At 34.3% G+C, this 26,657-nt stretch overlaps 2 protein-coding genes across 16 annotated transcripts in view; one reads left to right on the top strand and one right to left on the bottom strand.

Moving 5' to 3' along the window:
* LOC101737298 (PDZ and LIM domain protein 3) overlaps positions 1 to 2,921 on the top strand; it is a 32,363-nt gene extending 29,442 nt beyond the window's left edge. For all 15 annotated transcript variants that reach the window (XM_062675006.1, XM_062675003.1, XM_062675002.1 and 12 more), the window contains 2 exons: positions 1,630 to 1,698; positions 2,299 to 2,921. In XM_062675006.1, the coding sequence (XP_062530990.1) occupies positions 1,630 to 1,698; positions 2,299 to 2,385 (156 nt within the window). In that variant the 3' untranslated portion in view covers positions 2,386 to 2,921. The remainder of the gene's footprint in view (positions 1 to 1,629; positions 1,699 to 2,298) is intronic.
* A 54-nt stretch (positions 2,922 to 2,975) lies between these two features.
* On the bottom strand, positions 2,976 to 25,785 carry LOC101741807 (E3 ubiquitin-protein ligase MARCHF8). The gene is made up of 6 exons (XM_038018901.2): positions 25,216 to 25,785; positions 23,237 to 23,358; positions 19,291 to 19,435; positions 11,043 to 11,163; positions 9,892 to 10,198; positions 2,976 to 9,330 (listed from the first exon to the last, which is right to left on the bottom strand). The coding sequence occupies exons 1-6, from the start codon at positions 25,415 to 25,417 to the stop codon at positions 9,193 to 9,195; spliced, it is 1,035 nt and encodes a 344-aa protein (XP_037874829.1). The 5' UTR covers positions 25,418 to 25,785; the 3' UTR covers positions 2,976 to 9,192.
* Between the last annotated feature and the right edge of the window lie 872 nt (positions 25,786 to 26,657).

Here is a 26,657-nt window from a genome sequence, read left to right as displayed (position 1 = left end):
TAACAAAAAGTGCCCAAATTGTGATCATATGACGTCACGACTTTAAGGTCAGGCCTGCCGGATAACAATACTAACACACGAGTTCGTGGGTTCAACTCTGGCCGGTTCCAGTCATCAGTGGGTCGCTATTCGATGCTGTAGTAGATTCAGCGAAGCATTTTTCTTGTTAGGGCTAGTGTTAGCAAATTCTCTAAGGTTGAGCCCTTGAGCTTAACTTCCAGTTCACGAGTAGCTGTAATAAGCTATTTCTCTTGCTAGGGCTAGTGTTAGCAAATTCTCTAAGGTTGAGCCCTTGAGCTTAACTTCCAGTTCACGAGTAGCTGTAATAAGCTATTTCTCTTGCTAGGGCTAGTGTTAGCAAATTCTCTAAGGTTGAGCCCTTGAGCTTAACTTCCAGTTCACGAGTAGCTGTAATAAGCTATTTCTCTTGCTAGGGCTAGTGTTAGCAAATTCTCTAAGGTTGAGCCCTTGAGCTTAACTTCCAGTTCACGAGTAGCTGTAATAAGCTATTTCTCTTGCTAGGGCTAGTGTTAGCAAATTCTCTAAGGTTGAGCCCTTGAGCTTAACTTCCAGTTCACGAGTAGCTGTAATAAGCTATTTCTCTTGCTAGGGCTAGTGTTAGCAAATTCTCTAAGGTTGAGCCCTTGAGCTTAACTTCCAGTTCACGAGTAGCTGTAATAAGCTATTTCTCTTGCTAGGGCTAGTGTTAGCAAATTCTCTAAGGTTGAGCCCTTGAGCTTAACTTCCAGTTCACGAGTAGCTGTAATAAGCTATTTCTCTTGCTAGGGCTAGTGTTAGCAAATTCTCTAAGGTTGAGCCCTTGAGCTTAACTTCCAGTTTACGAGTAGCTGTAATAAGCTATTTCTCTTGCTAGGGCTAGTGTTAGCAAATTCTCTAAGGTTGAGCCCTTGAGCTTAACTTCCAGTTCACGAGTAGCTGTAATAAGCTATTTCTCTTGCTAGGGCTAGTGTTAGCAAATTCTCTAAGGTTGAGCCCTTGAGCTTAACTTCCAGTTCACGAGTAGCTGTAATAAGCTATTTCTCTTGCTAGGGCTAGTGTTAGCAAATTCTCTAAGGTTGAGCCCTTGAGCTTAACTTCCAGTTCACGAGTAGCTGTAATAAGCTATTTCTCTTGCTAGGGCTAGTGTTAGCAAATTCTCTAAGGTTGAGCCCTTGAGCTTAACTTCCAGTTCACGAGTAGCTGTAATAAGCTATTTCTCTTGCTAGGGCTAGTGTTAGCAAATTCTCTAAGGTTGAGCCCTTGAGCTTAACTTCCAGTTCACGAGTAGCTGTAATAAGCTATTTCTCTTGCTAGGGCTAGTGTTAGCAAATTCTCTAAGGTTGAGCCCTTGAGCTTAACTTCCAGTTCACGAGTAGCTGTAATAAGCTATTTCTCTTGCTAGGGCTAGTGTTAGCAAATTCTCTAAGGTTGAGCCCTTGAGCTTAACTTCCAGTTCACAAGTAGCTGTAATAAGCTATTTCTCTTGCTAGGGCTAGTGTTAGCAAATTCTCTAAGGTTGAGCCCTTGAGCTTAACTTCCAGTTCACGAGTAGCTGTAATAAGCTCTTCTCTAGAACACCTATAAAATTTCAGAGGTACGTATATGATTTTTAATTACTGTTTATTTCAGAGGCCAGCGCCTACACCGAAACCGACGAAGCAGTCCGACGCGAAACCGAAAGGAAAACAAACGACCTTCGTAAGAGAATTTCTTTTTTTTTAAATCTCTATGTAAAGGTATACTATTTAAGACACCGACGATTTTAATATTACAAATTTAATTCTGTCGTTTCTAACCTAAACATTTCTTGATATGTAAGCTTTCTTTGGAAAGATTGTTTTAAAATTCTAACTCATAGTGAATTGACATATTTGAACAAACCTGTAGAAGTATCATACTTGTAACAAACTCAAAAATATCAATAATATGAAATTTTAACAAGACAGTTTGATCACCAGTTTTACTAATGATCTCAATTGTTTTCGTTTATCTGTGTCATTTACCTTCTTTTTTTTTAACTGTTATATTACCTCTATGAAACATAAATAAATACGTGACTTACCATCAAAATCTTGTTTCATACATTTATCATACCACGCTACGATAATTCGCACTATTTTTTTTTTATTGCCCCTGTAGGCAGACGAGAATACGGCCCACCTGATGGTGAGTGGTTACCGTCGCCCATGGACTTCAGCAATGCCAGGGACCGAGCCAAGCCGCTGCCTACCGCTTAATACTCTAAATAAATATAATTATTATATAATTTAATTCTTAAATTATGATGTCTTGTTTTAGGTAAATTCACTACACGAAGAACACATTCAACAGTCGAATTCATTCAAACGCCTCATGTTCAACGTACTTGGGGACACCGAATTCTAAAGATGCGACGCGTGACCTCCTTCAGCGCACTAACGACTGCTCGATGTTCCTAATTATGCGGCAATAATACCATTAACCACCATAGTGCAGTTGTAGTAGCCTTGTCACACAACTCATGGAACTCATGTGTTGCTAGTTGACAAAAAAAAACCGGTCTTGCCATCATCTTAAAATTTAAATAACCGGGGATAGGACGGTTACTGGAATTTTAATTAAAATAAATAAATAAGACTAACATTTTTAATTTTAGATAAAGCTATTTTAATTGTCTTGGCAGTGTGAAATATTTATTATTTTCGGTGGTTTTAATCGTTTCTAATACTCGAGTATTAGTGATATAATTTATTATTTACATTAAGTAGAAGTATGACGTTTAAAACTAAGTGTTGAGTTTTCTGTTTTGTACAGGAAAATTACCATTATTTATGTATAATTTAAGAAATGTTGAGTGTACAGTCTAGTCACGGCGACCAGAGCTCCGGTCGTATCTCACGAAAATATATAACGATCATTCTTAAATAAATTATTTTTATTTAGTTACTGTGTTATTTATTTCTGTCGTATACGGGAAATAAAAAAAAATAAAAAAGTTTAATTTCAAAATAACTGTATTATTATTATTAACCTGAAGTAATAACTAACATTGCTACAAAACGAAATAAAATACAGTCTTACAAATTTCATTAACAATAAGTACACAAGTTTTACAAGAAAATAAAAAAAGAAAATTTTGAGCAAACTCAAAAAGAATATGAGAGATCCTAAAACGTATCATTATTATCACGACATACAATGGAATGGTTAATGAGATCTCATGCGCTGAAACTGAAAAGGATATTCATAATAGTCATCGAATACATGATTTCTAATAGAGTAGAAATGTCCAGGAATTAAGAAATAAATTTGGTACATAACTCGCCGAGGGCGGGAATGCGACCACTTGTAATAATAATCAATAAGAATAACAATTTTTTTTCAACCAATAAATCTTCAAGGCAAACGTATTCAGTAAATCCATTCATTACGATGTTCAAAATACAAACATGCCCGATCACTATGTATTGAAACAAGTATAAATTTCACGTGATCAAATATTAACAATTCAAAGTTTGAAAAAATAAACGTTTTTCTTTTACTGAATTGACAAATCAAATATGTCAAAAATGTTTTTCAATGAGAATACAAGTGATATTTTTTTAACTGGCTATCTAGATATAGACGGAAATTATGACAACATCACTGTCCGCGCGTATACCGATATTCAAGAAAAGTTCTATTGCAAGATGCAAAGATTTTGCACGCCTTAGTTTAACCAATTTTATAGAGAGGTTTATAGAGATATTCATCGTCCAATCAGTTAAACGGATTAAACAAATTACGTTAAAATTACCAGTAAAAATATTCTATTTGTCCTGGTCAAAAAATATATAATTTTTCAATAACAAAAACGTAAAGAAGTCTTGGTTGATTGTGACGATCGATACTGAACCACTTGCAAGACTCCTTTGAGTTAGTATTTAAAAAAAAAAACTTTCACCCTTCATTTCTACTCGATCAGGTATGTGCTCGCTATGAAATAGTACAACAAAATGGAAGTAGTATTTAATTTAATCACACATAACACCTCAATATCTACTCATTAGCATACAACATACTTCAACGAACAAAACGGAGATAATAATAATATTATGTCAAACATCTTACAGTTAAGTCCTGTTTTTTTTTTTTTAATTTATACACGTCTTTACATCAATAACACCTTATCTTTTAGAAACTATAGTAACACGCGCAACAGAAACAAAAGAAAACTGTACGTTCAAAACATTTGCGGTGAACAGATTAGTGCTTTAATTTAAGTACAGCAGACACAAAATACATATTACTGGACATACAATAAAACCTCAATTGTGCAGCATCAATGTTGAAAGAAATATATACGAGTAATTGAATGTCGTGTCCTTGAAAGTATCTAATGCAAGTGGTAAATTAGTCAAAAAGAGCAACATTAGTCTTGATATTTTTTAATATGAATATTCATTTTACGTAATTATACAGGGTGTAACGAAAAGTCTTCTGCGTTAGGGTTTAGTTCGGTATAGATAGTTTCTATTACCGTACTTATTTCTATATAGTTTTAAGTGAATGGTAAACCTAAACGGGAATAGTATCGATTACAACCAAATAAAATACTTTATATTTAAAAAATATTGCAGTGCGTGGGTAGAAATTAATCGCGTAAATTCCTTTTATTTTCTAATGTTAATATTTATTCAAAATGATACATTAGTCTTTGACTTGAACTACGCTCATTATTAACGTAACCATACGCTATAGTTTTGCAATCTCAAATTAAAACGCGCATTTTACACTTTCAAGGCACCACATTAAAAAAATCATAATATTCTTTAAAAAAAACATCACTCATGATACTCACTGAGGCATGTTAACATCAAAGGCGTTATTTACAAGCAGCGTTATTTAAAATTCAATAAAACTATTGTGATATGTAAAAATAATTACATAAATAAACTTTATTCATTATCTTTTCTTTTCATTTTACGTCATTCAATCCGAAACTACACAGTAAAATAATTTACATAGTATAAATTTATTTCAAACAAAATACTTAATGTAAGTTGTAGGATGAATAAAGGTGTGTGTAGAAAGAGTGAAGAAAAAAAAGCGACTTCATTTTTTTTTTTAAAGTTTGTATTCATAAAATGAATTCAGTTCGTTTTTAAATTCCTCAATAGTTCAAAATTTAAATTTGTCTTCTTTAGAGATCTACTTCACCGGGCCGCAAATTATGACGTAAGGTTACTTCATTTATTACTGGTGGTAGAACGTCTTGTGAGTCCGCCCGGGTAGGTACCACCACCCTGCCTATTTTTGCCGTGAAGCAGTAATGCGTTTCGGTTTGAAGGGCGGGGCAGCCGTTGTAACTATACTGAGACCTTAGAACTTATATCTCAAGATGGGTGGCACATTTATGTTGTAGATGTCTATAGGCTCCAGTAACCACTTAACATCAGGTGAGCTGTGAGGTCGGCCAGCCATCTAAGCAATGAAAAAAAATTCATAGTATATCGAAATAGTTCGAAATTATATTAAAGAGGGCATCTTGAAGTGAATGTAACCGGATCCAAGCTAGCCGTAGCGGTCTTTGTGAAGTACAGTTTATAATTTGTCTGATTATAAGTTATAAATAATTTTCTTTTTCATCCAAATAAATAGATTCTAAATGCCATCGATAAATTGATACCTCAAGTGGTTAATTCTTTGGCGTGCATAGTAAAATATTACAATTTTTGAAGAGATCATAAGTGACACTTATTATAAATCGACGTTCAATATATAATGAATGAAAGAAATCAACAAACTTACAAAGCACCGAAAATATTATAAGAGTGAAAATTAAAGTAAAAAAAGAAACGAAGCTTGTTGATTTCGTTTAAGTTAAAAGCAATAAAAAGAACAATAATATATAAAAAATTGTCATTTCATTCGGTCATGGTTTTCTTTCAGCTTATTATTAAAGAGACAACACAAAAAATGACAATTCTTGAAATTTCTCAGTAACTGTGTGGTCATGATTAGTGTTGGAGAAATAAAAAGTTTTAAACATTTTGGTTTTGAAATACTTAAATAAATCCTATAATATTGGATCCCGCGCAAATCGGTTCCTCTAGTACGGTGTTTCCCAACGCGGAGCTCACGCCCCACAAGGGGGCAATTTGATAATTAAGGGGGACAATCGCACTAAAGTAATATAGAAAATCTATATTAAAATTAATTTGAATTTGAATTTCGGTTTTTATATTATATGTTTAGAAATATAACTTATTGTGTACTGATAACAATTTCATGGTGATTTTTCGCAAAAACAATGTTTTATGGACGTATAATTTTTACTGGAACTGCAAGGAACATAAAACACGTTCTATTAAATACGTAAATACTGTAAAAATATTTTAACCAATTAACTTAATTAGTTTTGTATTACATTGCTGTTGCACTACGAATGTAACTGCGTTTTGGGGTGACAGAGAGAACGTCAAACTAAAATATAAAGTTAGTCTCTTTCTTACACATACATTATATCCTTTAATTTATTTTCTCTTTTTACTTTTTTAATTTCATGTTCTATACAGTATGTAATAATGTAACGTACGTAATACGTAAACTATCATTGACTAACAGTTTTGTGCTTAGTTTTTTTATCCTGTGGCATTATTTGTTAGCTACTCTATGGTAAGTCATGAAATTAAGGCCGCCAATGGTCACCAATCAGAATAGCTATGAAAATTCAGATGTATTTGGAAATTATAATGATTTTTTTTTAATGACAAAAAAAGAAGTTTGTGATGTAAATTGATTCAAACATGGAAATTTTCGCATACGTTTTAAAGTATTTAAATGATTCGTTCTAAAAAGTATTCACATTTTTTTTCACTTTATTAGAAATTCTACGTGAAAATCATCATGACTCTTAGAATTAATTGATTTGGTATCGCAATCTTTTTATCGAAAATTTAACATGAACTCATTTACTTCTTTCCTGTATCATTATTGCTCGCTGAAAACTTGTAACAATAAAGACCGTCACATGAACAACTAAACACATTGATAAAATTTATTGAAATATTATTATATGAGAGCGTCGTATGAAGAGGACAAAAAGAAATAAATATATATCCAGAGAGCTGTTCATATAAACCATTGCGCTTCATGTATTAGCAAAAGTGTGTCTTATAGTTTCGTTTTCGCGAGTCTCACTACGAGCGATCAAAACTACTTTTACGATTTAATCTCGCATATATGTATAAATGTCACGATAACGCACCTTTAGAATTGAAGTGGCTTATTCCAAAATTCTTATATTTGTTAAACGTTGACATGTACCTAATTGAAAAATTGTCATTTTTTTTTTCGATTATAATATTTACTTTTTTCTCCTACCGACGCCGAAAGTTCGGTTTTCATCCCGCTGTACAGGGAAGAAAGTGTAAGTTTTTCTCCCTGGGTACAAGTGCGCATGCGCGTTAGTGTCTACGTCTGCTCTCACGCACCTAAAATTCTCCGCCATTGTTGTGCTCGAGTAATTTGCAATATTGTGTTTAGTGTAAAAGTGAAATAAACAAAAGGCAATAAAATTTAATAGTGAAGTATTAAACAAAGATGAGTTCATCAGACAGTTCTTATTTTAGTAGTAGTTTTTTAGTATTACTAGTAGCTTATTTAACAATTAAAAAAACAGTTAAATTGTTTTGTTTACGAGTATGGAGGGGCTCCGCGCCCCCTACCCCGCTAGGGCTTCGCCCCTGGACCCCGCCTCGGTACTCTACGAACTTTCAGCCTGGTAGGAGAAAAAATAGTATGTGCACCGCGGGAGAAAATTTGGACATTTCTCCCTTAGTGCACAATATACTATTGTAAAAGCTTAATTTAAAAGAGACGGAAAGATTACGTATGTCCTTTTCTAGACTAAAACAGACTGTTTAATTTTAAGAAACTCATAAAATACACGTTCATGAGTTTGAAGTACAAAAACTCATTTTCTTGAAAATTTTAGTTAAGCCACTTCAATTCTAAAGGTGCGATATTATTGCTGACGTTTCGGATGCTCCGCAGTTTTCGTGGTCACGGACGACAGCAAGCCTTTATAGTCGTTTTAAATTTTAATAACAAAGTTTATTATTGCCATTGCCGTCGGGGGCGCGGAGTCGGAAAGAGCCGACAAGACCCGAAGCTTCCCGAATGGTGCAACGCGTCGAATACATTTGAACATTTTTAACTCCAGTCCGAACGCGCCATTAGACAAACTCTGTTTTGACGCCATAGATCATACATACAATTGTACAAGTTATAACATTATGACCATAATTATATACTTTCTAGTTTAAAGTAATAAATATTATTTAAAATAAAAAAATTTTTTTAATTGTGAAGTCGTTGATGTTTCCAAGTTTTTATTTTTATTTTTATCCTAATAGAAATGATTGTCACGAAATCTTTTGAGATTCTAAAGCAATGAATGTCATAATGGTTGCCGTATCGAGTGTATCAGATGACAGAGTGCCTGAACTATGTACTGAATGTTAAATAAAATTATATACACACATGTATATTGTAACGAGAAACGATAAACATGAAATTAGAATAATCGAATTTCATTTGTATACTAGTTTTCGAGTCAAGAGTTTTGTGTATTAACAGAACAATAAATCTCAATTAAATTATTTAAAAAAAATTGTAACGAAGTTGGTGTTGATTTTTTTATTGTTATTTTATTATTATTATGTTTACTTTTCGACACTTTAAATTACAAAATCGCATTTCTACCTAATTACATTATTAATATGAATTCATAGATTGGTGTATTAATTTTAATAATGGCACATCGATATCAATATCCTAATCGTTTCATCAGCTCAATAAGTGAGTGCGTTTTTACGTTTAAAATCTGCAGCGTCGGAATTAAAATACATCGTCGGACATTAACGTTTATAATATATTTACACCACGGTACGTAAACACTACTTGATATTTACAAACGATCGGACAATTCGCGGCGCATCCGGTCCGCCGGACAGTCTATGCACCGAAACACTTCCATTGGACTCACTGAGATGCCCGCCGGGCGTCAAAGTCTTTGTCTAGCAAAGTATTCCCGAGGGCCCGCACCGTTACGTGACGTCAGGGACGCACCGTCACGTGACGTCAGGGACGCACCGTCACGTAACGTCAGGGCCGCGCCCGGTCGCGCTAGTAGACGGTGTCGTCAGGGTAGAGCAGCAGGGCGGGCCCTCAGGAGGCAGGCGGCAGGAGACTCTCTCGAGAGGCGCGCAGGTTCGGCAGCGAGCGGGCAGTCTGGCGCTGCGCCTCTAGCGCCAGCAGCGACCTGATGTCGGCCTCCAGCGGATCCACCGCGATATGGTACACGCCCTGCCACAGAACCTCTCACTTACTCTTGTGTAACCCATAACAAAATCACATTCCTGGCGTAACATACGAGAATTATCTATATATATAGTATATATTTTATAAATGAATTGCTGTTCGTTCGTCTCGCTAAAACTAGAGAACGGCTGGAACGATTTGGCTAATTTTGGTCTTGAATTATTTGTGGAAGTCCAGAGAAGGTTTAAAAGGTAGATAAATATGAAAATGCTCGGAATTAAATAAAAATAACAATTGTGTCCCCAGTCGGACGGATTCCTTTTGTTTGTTTTAAGTTTATTTTATACAAAAATTTAGGTCTTTTATTTATCGATTGAGGCACTACCAAGTCTGCCGCGTCGGCTAGTCTTATATAAAAATTAATATAATAAGAATTGACTTTCTCTCTAGTAAGCAATTGCATTGGTCGAGAATGACATCTAAATAGTAAATTCAAATAAACTCGACGAACACCGAGCCATAAATGTGATGGTTCCGAATGGCTTACTTATGGGGCTGTCCGAAGATATTCAGAAGTAGTATTAAGGATATGAACGTTTAGCTCACGTGTATGGCGAGTGGTGCGACGGATGGCAGGGCTGGTGGCGCGGCTGGGGGCGCGGCGAGGCGCGGGTCTGAGGCTCGGCGCGGCGGGATGCGCTCGTCGGGGGGCGCAAGGCGGCGGGGCGGCGGGGGGCGGTAGGTCTCGAAGCCTCCGCTCTCGTCCTCCTCGTGGAAGGCGGCGGGGGGCGGCGAGGGCTCAATGTTGGCAACCACCTGACCCCGCACGCCCCGCGGCCCCCGCATCGCCACCACCGGAGGCGACCCACCACATACCGCCATCTTCTCCGGTGCATTTTGTATTAATAGTATCCTGGAAAATAATGAAAAACAGTAGTAATACTGCTTACTGAGAAGCCATTTTATCAACTCATGAACATTAACTCAAAAATCAGTCATACATCCTGTAAACAAAACGAATTTCGAAATTGAAATGACAAATCTATATTATTTTAAACACATGTACTAGCATAGTGTTGGACAACGGGAAAACTTTTCATTTATTAAGTTATAAATACTTATCACTTTGGTACATTCATATTTCAATGATACCGTTAGTATGAGGGTCATTACCGCTTATGTTATCTCTTAAAACAAAAGAAGGAAAACGGCATTTATTTTTCTTTCTGTAAAACAAATACCCTAATACTGTTTTCAATGTTGACAGACTTTTATTACCATTCAATTCAAAAATATTTAAATTAAATGGTTGCTAAGTACCATCATTCGGCCCATTTCTGCCGCGAAGCAGTAGCGCATTCCGGTTCAGATAACTGTTATACAAGAAAATTATCTTATGTTTCAAAGTTGGTGCCGGTATCCAATTAACACCAGGCACGTGCAGTGAGCTAAATTGAAACACCTAGGAAATAAATAAATAAATCTTCTACACAATGACAACTGACTAGTGGTAGGACCTATTGTGAGTCCGCACGGGAAGCAGTAATGCGTTTCGGTTTGAAGGGTGGGCCAGCCGTTGTAACTATACTGAGACCTTAGAACTAATATCTCAAGGTGGGTGGCGCATTTACGTTGTAGACGTCTATGGGCTCCAGTAACCACTTAACACCAGGTGGACTGTGAGCTTGTCCACCCATCTAAGCAATACAAAAATAAAAATATGACATAACAATGACTAAGAATAAAGAAATGTTTACCTATTGTGAGCTCTCCAACGATTACATAGGTGCAAATACTGCCGGCACTGTATGTACATAAAGACCGCCCCCCCCGTGAACCCGACCGCCACCACGACCAGTTTAGTCCAGAACGGCCACGCTGTAAAACACAAAAAAGCCAATTGTCTATTTGATTCTCCGTAACGTTTATGGTCGAATCAAGGACATAGGTAATATACATTATTAAAGTATAAGTTTTAAGCATGAAAACCGTGATAAACATATTCACACGGAAACTGAAGCTAATTGAATTGTTCGTTCGACATTGCGACATTGAGACCGTATTCTTCAAATAGTTCTTTGAACCGATTTCAAATTTATTCACAAAAGCGACCACGAAATGTAAAAATTTCGCTGTTAAAATAAAACGAAGATATTTAGGTAGCGGCTTGGTTATGTCCCTAGCATTGATAACTCACTATAGGTATGCCGTATACTGGCCGAAGGCAATAAATAATAATATTACAAGAAATATAAAAATTATATTACTCGTAATACATATTATTATGTACATAACCATGAAAAAAAACATAGGTACAACATCTATTTTATTTTTAAGAATCTATATATATGTAATCAGAACGGTAGTTTTATACGTTACACCATAATTATTGAGAATTGCGTTTACGTCATAATACTCCGATGCATATACGGAATTTCAGAAAATGGTTCTTCAGAAGGAAAACCACACTAATACCCGGAGACTTATGTGTGTAGTTTCACGTCCTTTAATTTACAATTTTCCGTTTCCTAGGACTCGAAGATATTTTAAAATGTAGCGTTGAATTAATCAATAGTTAATTACCTACAATCACAATTCGACACGCCTTAACTGATAATTATATATTCTACGAAATAACATGTGCCGCAATGTTGTGTAACGTGAATTAAAACGATTTAAATCGTTTTTAAGGTAGCCAATTTATTTATACATTAAACTAATCGGCGAGGGATGTGCGCTACGTGTATTCACACGAATAGGTTCCATTGTTCTGCCTATTGTTTTCGTGAAGCGATCACGGTCTCCAGCTTCAAGGTTAAGGCGCTGTGAGATGACAAAACGAACCAAAGGTTCAACCATAGTTCTACGGAAATTGCATAAGTAAAAAAAATATCTTATACCTTTAAACGAGCAATTATTGTATATCTATATATATAATCTGAATCTCGGAAACGGCTCCAACGATTTGCATAAAATTTAGTATACAGGGAATTTCGGGGACGATAAATCGATCTAGCTACGATTTCTTTTCAGAAAATGTTGTTTTATTCGTGTTTTCAATAATCAACTCATTCCGACATTTATTGGCAAATAATAATACTATTTTTCTTAATTGAGGACAACTAACCGCTTTAAGTCTATCGTCGCATCTAGTATAAATCATCATCTATTATAAATAGAATGACGAAAAGTAATATTGTGTTATAACAAACTGTTTTTACGGTTTAATCTCGCGTTTTTTTTTAATTTCATCCAATTATTTCCGACGCTTTTGAATACTTTACACAACTATCTATATAACAAAACCTACAATCTATAAACGAGTTAATTATGTCTACGTTTCGTGAAAACCGAAGAAAATACTATTATTTTATTGGTGTTGAAGAATATGTAAAATAAAACGTTTGGAAGAGCTGTGATGTCAACGTACTTCTAATTTTCAGTGATAACTGCAGTAATTTAACATTTCTATTCTCTAATGCGGGATTTACATTACGAAATTAGTGTCATGCATGTTGAGCTCAGTTTCACGAAATATGCGAAAGTAATTTCGTTAAAAAATTTGTGTCGTGAAATCCACAGTATCGCAGTAACCATGGCGCCTTCAGCATCAAAGCTATAATTTGCTATATTCAATATAGCTAAAGAAATGCTTATATACCTATAAACTTAAAAAAAGACTATCAAGAAAAAGAAAAAAGTTGGTTGATTCGAGGATGGTCAACAAAAAGGCATTTAGGTGCAATGAAGTTAGTCTCTGAATTAGCAGAAACTAATTTAAATGCATGAAATTAATGCATGCATTACGAAAGTATTAAATTGCACGTGAAACTGTTGGTAAAACTAATGTCACGAAATTCATTTCATGCCACTAATTTCGTAATGTAAATTCGCCTTAACTCATGTCTCATATCTCAAACTCAAGGAAGGTCTTAACGAAATAGTCCACGACAGTATCGATGTCAGAAAAGGAACTATAGCATAATTTTTGGACAACAGATTTATTTTATAACGTATTTACATTTCCTGTAATGGAAACATATGATTGATAAGAGTTTTGCCGAGCATCAAATTATCTTTCCAATATCGTTCGATAAAAGATAATGTTTTAGTTCGCTTAATCTGGGAATAACCGAGGAAGGGATTACGTGTGGCTTTCGTTAAGCGATTAGACGTGCACAAATTTATGTGCTTTAATATTATGATTGTAATCTTTTATAATAAAAAAATGCCTATGTTACTCACTTTTTTTACAAACTTTGTTGAGTCTCTATATCGGGCAAGGATTAATAAGACACGTGTTCAGTTAAGTGATTAAAGTATTGTAAAGATATATAGTGATTAAAGTATATTAAAATTAAAGTATATAAAGAATATATATAATTTTATTGGTGGTAGGACCTCTTGTGAGTCCGCGCGGGTAACTACCACCAACCCGCCTATTTCTGCCGTGAAGCAGTAATGCGTTTCGGTTTGAAGGGTGGGGCAGCCGTTGTAACTATACTGAGATCTTAGAACTTATATCTCAAGGTGGGTGGCGCATTTACGTTGTAGATGTCTATGGGCTCCACTAACTTAACACCAGGTGGGCTGTGAGCTCGTCCAACCATCTAAGCAATAAATAAATAAAATATATAAATTATATTACAACCTAACATGCTATCGACAGCTCGACATTCCCGAGACTAAAGTAGCATCACTGCAATATAATTATCGCTAACACATACATAATAATAGATACTATAGGAGCACTTGTGGTCCTTACAAATTATTAATATAAGCTTTGTTTACTTCTCACGTCTTCCTTGCACGTCGTAATTCAAAAGCAATATACATAGATGGGCAAACAAAAACCACTTAGTGACACTTCTTTAAATAAATAAAAACTTGTTTTGTATTTTAATAAAGGTACACTAACCGCTTTAATACAAGGTTATTGTTTCTATAGAGTAACGATCGCATTCAAGATCAAACGAAATGATTAAATTGCCCCCCTAAATAAATGCCACTTTCGCGTTTATATTATAAATGCTGCAGCAAAAAATGGAATACAATAATAATTTTAAGCAATATTACACATACGCTTTAGGATACATGTCTTTTATAACAGAAATAAAAGATTAAATTGAAATCGTTAAGTGTGGTGTAATGGTCTAATGGTGTATGGGGCTTCCATTTAAAATCAGGAGGGCTCTTCACACACAGCAATAATAAAAATAGTATTTTTAAAAAAATATTTATGAATGTGGTTATATTTAAATAAATTTATAACACATTAAACGTTTGTTTCATTAATGCAGTTACATAACAAATTTAAGTTCCATATCGGATCAATCTTTTAATACGCATAAAATATTTTTATAGAAAAACATATAATTGCAGCCTTGATTTAATTTTTTTTTTTTAAACTACCTTTTTTTATAGTTTCTTTTAAACCAACACCTTGTTTAGATTTATTGAATACCTACTTTATTGTGACGTCCACGACATTAAAACACCCGTTTATACTCTTAAATGAAGTCGATACGTTAGAAGGATAGGTAAGCTAGACCGTACATACCGCCTACGTCCTGCGGGACTTCAGAACGAATGTCCAATTACTTAAGTTCACTAATGATTTTATCGGCCCTTTCAAACTGAGAAGCTCGATTGGTTTATGGTCTAAATAAATGGGACGGTAGTATTATACAATGTAGACTCTTATAATCATACTTATAGGTTTTAGAGAGTCGGGTGATGTTAATCGGATAATAGTTTAATGATATCAAGCGATAGAAGATAGAAGCGATATTCCTTGTGTCGTTAAATTATTTTTGATATTGTAAGCGAAACAATGACGCAAAGCTCAAAATTCCGGCATAATTATGACGCGTAAGCCTTTCATGAAATTAAAACGTACGTGAACAATGACGTCATTATTTTGTTTAGAGTGCATGTGTTTTATAAAATGTAAGCACTAACTTGATGTGTTTACAGTAGCTCAAAATAATGAAAATGATAGATATAATAGAATTTATTTATAGATATGAAAATTATATCTAAATAGGTTAAAAACTGTGGACTAAGCACCATTCTTGGATTTATGTGTGACAGTGCAACGAAAAATAACGGAAAAATATATAAGAAAAAAAAAATTAGTACCAATGACAATGAAGGTTGTTTTGAACAGCTAAAACAACATTGATTATATCACCGATATCGGTAAACGCGACATTCAATTTACTAACATTTATATAACTATTTTGTTCTTCTGTTTCAGCTATAGAAAATGTAATTTTACGATGTCCTTATTATTACATTTTAAATACTTCTCACAGATTCATTATCACCGTGTATTTATGTAGTAAAATATATACTAAATTATAATATACTAGCTGACCCGGCAGACTTCGTAGTGCCTCAATCGATAAATAAAAGACCTAAACTTTTGTTTAAGATAAACTTAAAACAAACAAAAGGAATCCGTCCGACGGGGGACACATCAAAGGAAAAACAATATTGTTATTTTTATTTAATTCCGAATATTTTTATATTTATCTAACCTTTTAAACCTTCTCTGGACTTCAACAAATAATTCAAGACCAAAATTAGCCAAATCGGTCAAGCCGTTTTCATGTTATGTCGTGACAACGGAAAACGGGTTTCATTTTTATATATATAGATAGTAAACTAATTTTGAGGTAAGGCTTTCAAGTGTTTGTTATCGTTGTACCGAACTCCAGAGAAGCGATTCAAACGGTCAAAGCGCACTTTATTTAAGGCCATTACATAAAACAATTGTATAAAATCCTTATCTGTATTCAACTGATACAAATTTTAAAACTGTGCGCGATTACAATTACAAGAATTGCATAGTGTTCTTTTAAATCGATCGATCGATAAACATTACGTGTAGAAAAAAAAATGCGTTTCCTTTTAAATTACGTGATTGATTTCGTCACGAAGACGATCAGTATCGCGATAAATAACATCACGTTCGTGCAAATCAAATATGTAAACAAATGCACACGTTCCTTAATTATGACGTAATAAGTTTCCAGAATTTTTTAAATAATTTTAAACAAAGCGTTCCGAGAAATTTTTATTTGACTGTGTTTTTTTTTTTAAAGATACTTAGTCTCCATTAAACAACACACATTTACAAATATTTATGAACTGAAATAGCTCATACAAGGAAAACTCCGTGATGAACAAGATTCATAATATATAGTTTCCCTCGCATTATTGAACATTTAAATTATTGTGGCGATAACGTAACTCACACTTGAATACTTTGGACTGTCCGGTGCGTATTTTACTTCACTATCACTACATAGTATAAAACAAAGTCGCTTTCTCTGTCCCTATATCCCTATGTATGCTTCAATCTTTAAAACGCAACGGATTTTGATGCGTTTTTTTTTAATAAATAGAGTTATTGAAGAGGAAGGTTTATATGTATAATACCATCCATTAAATAGTGGAGAAATCAATAATAAATTACAGTTTCCGAAGCGAAGCGAGGGCGGGTCGCTAGTCTTAATATACAATCGGGCTGTTAATGATTTTGAAGCACTATTAATGTGGCCAGTTTGAATAATAAATATGCGTGTTTTAGGACATTTTTTTAACACAATTTCGACACGCCAAAACTCTAATATTACCATCGATTTTGAACAATAAAACTTTCGGGTTTCTTTTGTAGTACGACGGACATTCTAGAAGCCGAAACACAATAGGTATTTATCTTCAAATTATCTATAGTTTGATAACTATAGTGGTTTAGGTGACGGACATTCTTCGCGTCACACGACACTCTACATTCTACGCGTCAGCTGAATTTCAATAATCACACAAGCGTGCAATGCATATTACCTACATTACTAAATTGCTATTTTTACGTAATCCTTATCAGTAATCTTCAAGTCGATAACTTATACAACAACTCGCATAATACGTAGCGTAAAATCATTCGTAACAACAAAATACTACGAGTTTTTTGGAACAAAGTTCCTTATGGGACGATGCGGAGGGGTACCCTAACCGGAAAAAAACGTCCGTAACGTAAGATTTTTATAAGTAATGCACACAGTGTACTACTTATCTTTGTAATAATGTACAAAAAATAACAATCTTTTTTATCATTCATTGACCACGATCTCAGAGCGTTCGTTTGCGCAATACACTAACTCTTATGCAAACAACCGTGAGTGAAGTGTACCACAATAAGTTCGCACGTTACCGAATAACCGTGGGTTGTTGCGAAACCTCCAGTTTTATTTTCTTTATACCTCGAATAGAACTTTAAATTAATATTTTTATAATAAGGAACTTCGTTCCTATCCGGTGTCCCACGACACCACACATCTTTTTTAACTTATTGACTGCCATGAAGGTCACCGGTGCCCTTTTTTTTTTATTGCCCTTGTAGGCAGACGAGCATACGGTCCACCTGATGGTGAGTGGTTACCGTCGCCCATGGACTTCAGTAATGCCAGGGGCAGAGCCAAGCCGCTGCCTATCGTTTAATACTCTCCACAAGCCTCGTTTGAAGAAGGACATGTCATAGCGCTCGGGAAACACCGTGGAGGGGAGCTCATTCCATAGCCGGATGGTACGTGGCAAAAAATACCTCTGGAAACGCACTGTGGATGACCGCAGTGGCTCCAGGTAATATGGATGAACTCTACTCCGGAGGCGGGCGATGCGATGGTAAAAAAGAGATGCCGGTATCAACTCGAACAATTCCTCAGAGCACTCCCCATGGAACATACGGTACAAAATACAGAGGGAACCGAAGTCCCTCCGCAGACCCAGAGGTTTCAAACGATCCGTGAGAATGGGATTATCGACAATCCGAACGGCCCTCCTCTGTATGGAGTCAAATGGAAGAAGCTGGTATTTGGGAGCCCCGGCCCAGAGATGAGAGCAGTACTCCACGCGAGTCCGGACTTGTGCCCTACGTGGTGCACTGAATTAATTGTATCGCTTTTATTACTAAGGAATATCTAGTAGACTCTGGGAAAGACGAATCCGAAAATACTGAGAATCAATCTATTCCTAAGAGGCCTGAAAAGACTGAAAGCATACATTAAAAACAAAAGAAGGCAAAGTTAGGCAATGCAAGCGCCTTAGTAACAGAAATCGACCTTAGTACTACAGAGCGCCACGTAGGACATCGGTAACCTACATAGCAGTCAAAGAGTTAAACAATCCTAAAAATAAAGACACTATCATGAACGTGCTTCCGTTCAAAATTATTCTTCAATTGTACCAATTACGGACGTGATTTAACTTTTTTTTTTTAATACCTGTTTAAAAACATTATACTGTGTGGAATGTTTCTTGCATATACGTTTGAATGGTTTAAACAAAAATCGTGACTTACCTTGACGTTACAAACACACACGAAAATGTGTTTTCACTCGTGTTATTACTTACCCAGCTGTTCGATAATGGCGTCGCTTTAAAGTTTTGTCTTTTAACATACGTTCACCGTAGAGCAAACATTTTAAAACCTAACTCGAAATTAATCTCAACTTATTAATTCATATTTATTAATATCAATATTCGGCTTCACCTTATCAACGACTGACCATCACAAGAAAACTGAAAACCTTATTACGCTACACGCCCGATCTTGAACTTGAGACAATGCGCGGGCGTATACCACCATCGTTGTCCCTAAGCCACAAACACTTTCAAAATTCATATGTGTAGGTACAACAGAATATAACGAGTGTCTTCTTACATAAAATATAAAACGAACATAACTTTATAATTCAACAATTTATATTTTTTGCGCTTAGTTCGAAAATTAAATTCTAAAGTTAAAAAAAAAATTGAAAACAAAACACGAAATCAAATCCTTAATTAATTATATACTAATTTCATATTGTTTGTACCATTGCTACACACGTTACATTTCTGTTAGGCATATGTATGTGTGTATGTGTGTATGTATGTATGTGTACTGTTGTTGCTTAAAGATAACGTTGTTTTGTAAATAAACGAATGTAGTCTCACCGATAAGACCGCGATTGACTTCCTCAACGGCCCGTTCGATAAGTACGAACAGAGACCACATGACGCAGAGGGCCGCCACACAGTGGAAAAGAACCGCGCAGCACAGACGTCTCCGCTCAACACCGGACATCTCCAGCAAACGCCACTGCAATGCACATACATAACACATTCATTTTTTTATTTTTATTGCATAGATGTGTGGACGAGCTCACAGCCCACCTGGTGTTAAATGGATACTGGAGCCCATAGACATCTACAACGTAAATGCCGCCACTCACCTTGAGATATAAGTTCTAAGGTCTCAGTATAGTTACAACGGCTGCCCCGCCCTTCAGACCGAAACGTATTACTGCTTCACGACAGAAAGAGGCGGGGCGGTGGTACCTACCCGTGCGGACTCACAAGAGGTCCTACCACCAGTAAAACCCGCATACCGCATGCATGCATACCCGATCCTGTAGACCGAATGGTAAACAGTCGACGTCGCTCAAAACACGTCATTACGGATCCTCCCGATCCATTAACGGTGCTTTTAGGTACCACAAGCACCTGTCACCGTTCTCGTTGAACCCGTCGCTTGCGACGAAGTGCTCGACGAGCGAACAAACCCATAGACACAGCCCACTGAGTTTCTCGACGGTTCTTCTCAGTGGGTCGCGTTTCCGATCCGGTGGTAGATTCTGCGAAGCACTGCTCTTGCTAGTGTCAGTGTTAGCATCACTCCGGTTTTAGCCCCGTGAGCTCACCTACTAGTTAAGGTTACGCTGAAATAGCCTATGAAGGTTATCAGCTTAGGTAAAAAAAAAAAAAACATTCATGCAATACTTTGATCCGATTCGACACTCTCGACCGTTCACGAAAAAGCTCATTATAAAAGTAAGACATAAGAAAACGTAACGTTTAAAATACAATACCTAGGTAATGTGTTTTAAATTCTTCTAATTTAAATAATAATGGCGGTTTTCGTTTACAAATGAGCATGTAATTTCCAAAACTGAATCACTTATATTAGATACATGTACCTACCAGCAATACATGTCAATTATGTTTAACAGTAAATATTAATATTATTACGTACATAGTTTAATTAAATAATTTATCCTTAATTGTACTGATTTCTAAATTTTAAACGATCAATTCTATACTAAAATTAACGAGTGAGGCTTCATTTGTAATTTGGCTAAACAGCTGTAGGCAGATGTGATTGTGTCGTAAAAAAAAACGATTCAAGGGATTCACTGGAGAATAGACAGTACAGTTATCTGAGTATTATACACTGGAGTACTGCGATTGCCAACTGGCATTTACTGGCCTATTGTAGCTTGAAAACAGAAAACTTGTAGGTAAATATGCAGGATAATTAGGTATATCAGTAATAGTAAATAATTCTTCCTATTCGTACACTCTTGACAGAGTGGTCGTGGTCATGCATCAGTCGGATCCTGCGATACCGATGCTCTCGCGATGCGACGCCATGTGGCACGATGTTTCGCAGAGTGAGAACAAACATTTATGTTGGAGTGAGTAACAGTAGTATAAGCAATAGTAAATAATACGTATGGTTATTATTATTCTCATGACCTCACAAACTTCTCTAATAAGCATCAAAGCTATCTGGACAAAATGGCAACAATCCAGAATTTAATGCACACACGAACATAAAAAAATAAGTGGTACCTTAAAGCTTGGAATGCTATGATATAAATAAATAGGCGACTACCAATTCATTTAATTTTATTAAGCAGCCAGCTAGCTATCCACTAAAGTGAAATAAATTCATGACATATGTAATAAAATTATTAAGTATTTTGCAATTAGTAAATTACAATGTGTGACCTTGAATATTATTCAAAATTGTATTTGAAAATAACCAATTGTGAAATACAAAAGAAATAACACGGTATTTTAGATAACACTTCTCCTTCCAACGTTTTCGTTTTTCGTTTTAACTTATCTGAAGGTTATGTTTTTTTTTGTTTTCAAGACGGCAGGCCTCGACGCGCGTTGCAATCAACGCGGTATGTACATAGCCATCAAATCATTTGTAATGACTCATGATAGATACATAGTTTACGGTTATTTTAGTGCTTATAAAACACACACATCAACAGATCGTGTTACATCATGTTGCACTTAGGATTATGAATTCATTTTTTTTTTCAATTCTACTTATCTGTAATAATTGTAACGATCTGAACATTAATGTACCCCATAGTTATGGCATTAAAATACCACTGTATTTGTAGCAATTAAACTTTATTTTAAGTTATTACTACGTATTATTAAAAGAACGAATATAAGATGCGGGCATTTAGGCAGCTGCCTGGCTCTGCCCCTGGCATTGCTGACGTCCATGGGCGACGGTACCACACACCATCAGGTGGGCCGCATGCTCGTCTACCTACAAAGGCAATAAAAAAAAAGATGGAATTATTGTTAAAATTCACTGTAATTAAGTATAGGGAAAATCATGCGTATAATGTTTGATCGGAAAAACAAAATGGAACCACAACTATTCGACCAAGGATAACAATCGACATTTTCGTCACGTTCGTCGAACAATTGAGAATATCCTTAATTATTTATCAGTAGTAGTGCAACCTAAACCTCTTTTATTTTATTTTTAGAAAATATCGACAGTAATTCATTATGTTTAACGACATTTTTATTACGACGACGGTATGGTAACCGGTATTTTGTGGAAATCAGGCAATAAACGAAATTTAATCACCATCTATCTAATAAACCGCACTATGCATTGTATTGTTGCACCAACCATTTCATTCTGCAGCAAGATCTGGGCTATTTAACCCTACGCTTTTTATAGACTTTGTCATAAGTTTATAAAAGCTAAGGTTATCCAATGCCGAAAGTCGAACCTCAATGAATTATCTAAAAGACAGGTTCTCATGCCTCTGTTAAAATATATTTTGCTAATAGAAAACAAGTCTACTTAAGTAGATGGCGCAAAAAATTTGACGGATATTTTATCAACAAGTGATATTTTTTCCTCATATGTTTTTGCAATTATACTGTACATTAATTATATACAAATTATAACTGATGAACTGAAGAATAAGTACTATATACGAACGGAACTGTGATCCGTTTTGAGATCTTCGTAAGTGACAAAATAATTAATTAATATATAATTATCTAGAAATGGCTTCGTTTGTGGAATGCACACCTGATATGTACCTATACGAAATGCTGAAACATTAAGTTGCTTTAAATGACTGATTAATTAATTAAGAAGCATTAATTAAACAATTAGTTGTAAATTTGTTTTGTTTGTGTTAGAGTTAAATGTCTAATTAATATATAGATACAAATCGATGCATTTACGTTGAATAAGTATTGTAAAAAGTGATATTTATATGTAAATTGTTTATTAATGTTTATGTGTAAAGCAGTAATTGTTTTTTCATAAATAAGTTTAATACCGCGGTGAATTTACTGAACTGATCTTTGTCCACCTGATAGGTTATATGGAAGAGATTGGTCTTAGGAATAAAACCGCCCATTGTACTTTTCTATTTAATTTTTTGCATTGTATTCATTTTGGTATACAATACAGCATACCGTCGTTGTCAAACGAAAATCTGCTATGTGCACTTTTTGAGATTTTTACTTTTTGACCTTTTCGTATAGTTAACAGCCCTATCTACCGTATAAAAAAACTGTTGTGTCTATAGCTTTCATATTTATCTATAGCTTTCATTTGACATAGTTTTTAAAAGTTCACTTTCATATAAAATTTTATACGAAAATGTTTCACACTTTAAATTCAAAATAGAATTTTGCACATAGCAGATTTTGGTTTGACGGCGACGATACCCTACTTTACTATACCCTAAATTTGAATAAATTTTTCGCAATGTGAATGACCAAAAGCAATTATCAAAAGATCATAAAATATAATAGGAATGTGTTATAAGTTGCGTACCTCATTGAACGGTTTGATTTTAGTGTGCATGATGAAGTTAAATTTGCATAGCTCACAAGATCTTGTCTCGGATGCCGTCAACCACTGCTGCAAGCAACTCTGGTGTACGTATTTAAGGCTTCCTGTAAAAAAATAGCACATCAAGTTAAACATATCAAATACGTATTTTATACTAGTACATAAGTTCCAGCATTCATTTGTTACTAGTAATTCCCCTTGCATTGTTTTAAGGCTCTTTGGATATTTTTGCGATTTTTGAAATGTTGACAAATAAGAGCAAGATACCTGAACACAGCCTTACACAATTTATCAGACTTCATTTTTGTTACAGGATACTTATGTACCCAAAAGTTTCTCCTACATTTTGAATGTAATTAATGTACACGGCTGAGTTACATAAATAATAATGACTTTATATGATTAAAAAGGTTTTATGACTATTTCGATTACGGTAGAAAATGGACAAGCATGGACTCCAATCGAATATTTTTTGATACCACTAGCTATTGATTGATAAGTTTTGATTTCAAATCGTCAATAACAGTACAACAGAAAAATTTTAATACAAAAATTTAATCTCAATCTAGGGGCATCCGAGATTATGATGGAATGACAAACATTAAACAATCAATAGTAAACAATAGGTTTCAAAATATCACAGTTTATGTAAAATTTCACACACTTTAAGTGTTCAATTACTCAATTTATGTGACACAACCTTAAATAAAAACATTGGATCCCCATCTACTTATATGATTTTTTTATCATCATCAGAAATATAACATCATACATTTTAGGATAATGTGAGACCACATAATGAGCCAAAAGATGATAAATCACTAATTTAAGTAATTAAAAAAGGAATTTTGTAAACAAATAGATGGCAATGTTACCAGACAGAAAAAATTCCATCACAACAGCCATTGCATTGACCTGCAATCAAAAATATTATTAATTGCAGGCCACTAAACTTTCAGTATTGATAAAAGGATAAAATAATAACTGCAACAATTGTGTCATCAATGACTCATGGCTGGTGTCTAGTGCTTATTTACTAATTGGCAGGCTAATTATCATATGTACATTACATTACATTACTTACCATATCACTGGGGCATGATATGGGATCATTTTATAATGTCAATTAATTTAATTTTCAATGTCTAATACAGAATTATTGAAGCATAAGAGTGATGATACTCACTTTCGATCAAACAAAAATAACAACAATCTTCATTATTTTTAAGACAATATTTAATTTGTTAAATTACAAAATATTTCAGGAATTTTTATAGTTCACATAGGAATTTTGCTTTTACAAGGCAAAGCTGTAGTTCAATAAAGCTTATCAGAAGGAACCGAGATGTCAATGTGTATGTGGTTTGGAACTAAATATTTTTGAGAGTTTAAAAACATTGCATTGGTTATTTATGATATATTTTAATGATAGTTTTATTTGTGCATAAATTATCAACCATACATTATTAGTTTAAATCTGAACATTAATAACTTTGTTACATTTTTTTTTTAAAACAAGTAAAATTTAAATTATTTTTAATTATTATTTATTGAAATATATTAATTATTACTGCCATAGTTATCTTTTTTTTATATTTTATTTTATATAATTTGTATCTGAACACCACATCAAAGAAAAAAAATTGTACAAAAATGAAGTTTCAATAGATTTGTAAGTAGCAAATAGCTTATTTGGAATGACAAAATATTAAATTACCAATTTATCATGTAATTCAACAATATAATTTTATCAAAGTTCTTGACAATAAATAACTATACTTAGAATATTTACTGATGGTTTTGAAAACTCGCAAATCTAAGTATCTGGACACCACAATTTCTTACTACAGCTTACTACAAATATTTTATATTGAATGAATTTAATTTATTAATTTAAATTTCCAAAATATTTCATTATTAATATCTGAACATAAGAAAATCAGTATGTCACATAGTATTACCTGAACAATAACATGGGGCCAACAATGGGTTCTGTGGTTCACTCTCACAATGGCATATACGACAAATATCTCCGCTGCAGTTGCTGCATGATGTTTGACTGCTCCCAGACCCAGTCCGTACAGTTTCTCTACCACAACCACCGCCCCATTCCCAACTTTCAATTTCCGATGAATTCTTCACACTTATTTGTTGAACGGGCATTATTGAAAAAAGTATTCACACAAAAGTTACAATAAGTTAAAATACATTTTCTATTTACTTGAAAACTAAAGTGGCATTCGTGCTGAATATGAACATAGCAGCCTAGATTTCACGAAACCATCCTTCACGAGCAACATTTTCTCATTTGTTATTTACTAAGCGCACGACACGCGAAAACAATTACAATTCTAAAATTAATTCCAAAAATAACACTGCCAGCACAAAACGTAGTTATGTATCTACACCATCTACACAATATACAAATGTAGAAATTTTTTATTGACATAAAACAGCCTTATTTTTTTTACTGGCATTGGTAACAGACCTATTGGCCAAAAACAATCCAACACTACAACTTAAGTACCTATGTATACAATGCTACAACGTCTACAGCTTTGAGACGGTCGCTATGATCCTATTGTTCCTAATGGAAGGTAAAATGAACGAGACCCATAGAGCAAAAGACCGATGCCGTATCATTAATAATTACGAAATTAAATTAAATAAGGTAGATCACAGGACACCTTAGGTGTTAGATAAGATGAAATGAAATATTATCTTGATATAGTAAAATCGTAAAAGTTATTCAGAGATTAATAGATTTTTTGAGAGAGCCTTTGAAACAATTTTCAGCGATTTCTTTTCATTTTCTCCCACTTGTATAATCCTAGAAACCAAACGTCTGTCAACCAAATACATATTACATATTTAAACGAGAAGAAACGCTAAATTGACAATACTTAGTGTTAAGATTTTATGTGGAAGATTAAGCAGACTCTGTTTTTTTTATTACAAATTATATTTTATTCACACGACACATCTCATAAGAAGAAAATGTAACCATGGTAACGAGTTAACATTAGTAGTACGGCGACACGCAGCTAGTGCTATACCTCAACACCTAATTCTTATTAAAACCTGGTCTTCTGGATCTTATTAAAAACCCTAAAGCGTAAATAGTTTTCCTTATTTTCCTTACTTAAGCTACAGTATCGGCTTTTCAATAACAATCTATTATCGAATACTATGTAATAAATAATGAAAGTTATATAGTATTAAACAATACCAAAATGATAATAAGTCATGGCAGTAGTTGTATGATAACGGCGCGATGATCATAATGTTTAAATTACCTTAAGAATGATGCACTAATTAAAAATATTGGTCAATTCCAAAACATGTAATTTGAGTTTAAGTGAGTTTTTCATCTCAGGATTTCATTTAAGATCATTCTTTTCAC

The sequence above is a fragment of the Bombyx mori genome, chromosome 22 (assembly GCF_030269925.1).
Source record: "Bombyx mori chromosome 22, ASM3026992v2".
NCBI classification, from domain to species: domain Eukaryota; kingdom Metazoa; phylum Arthropoda; class Insecta; order Lepidoptera; family Bombycidae; genus Bombyx; species Bombyx mori.
Note: the sequence above shows the minus strand (reverse complement) of the source record. Positions and strands in the feature narration are given on the sequence as shown.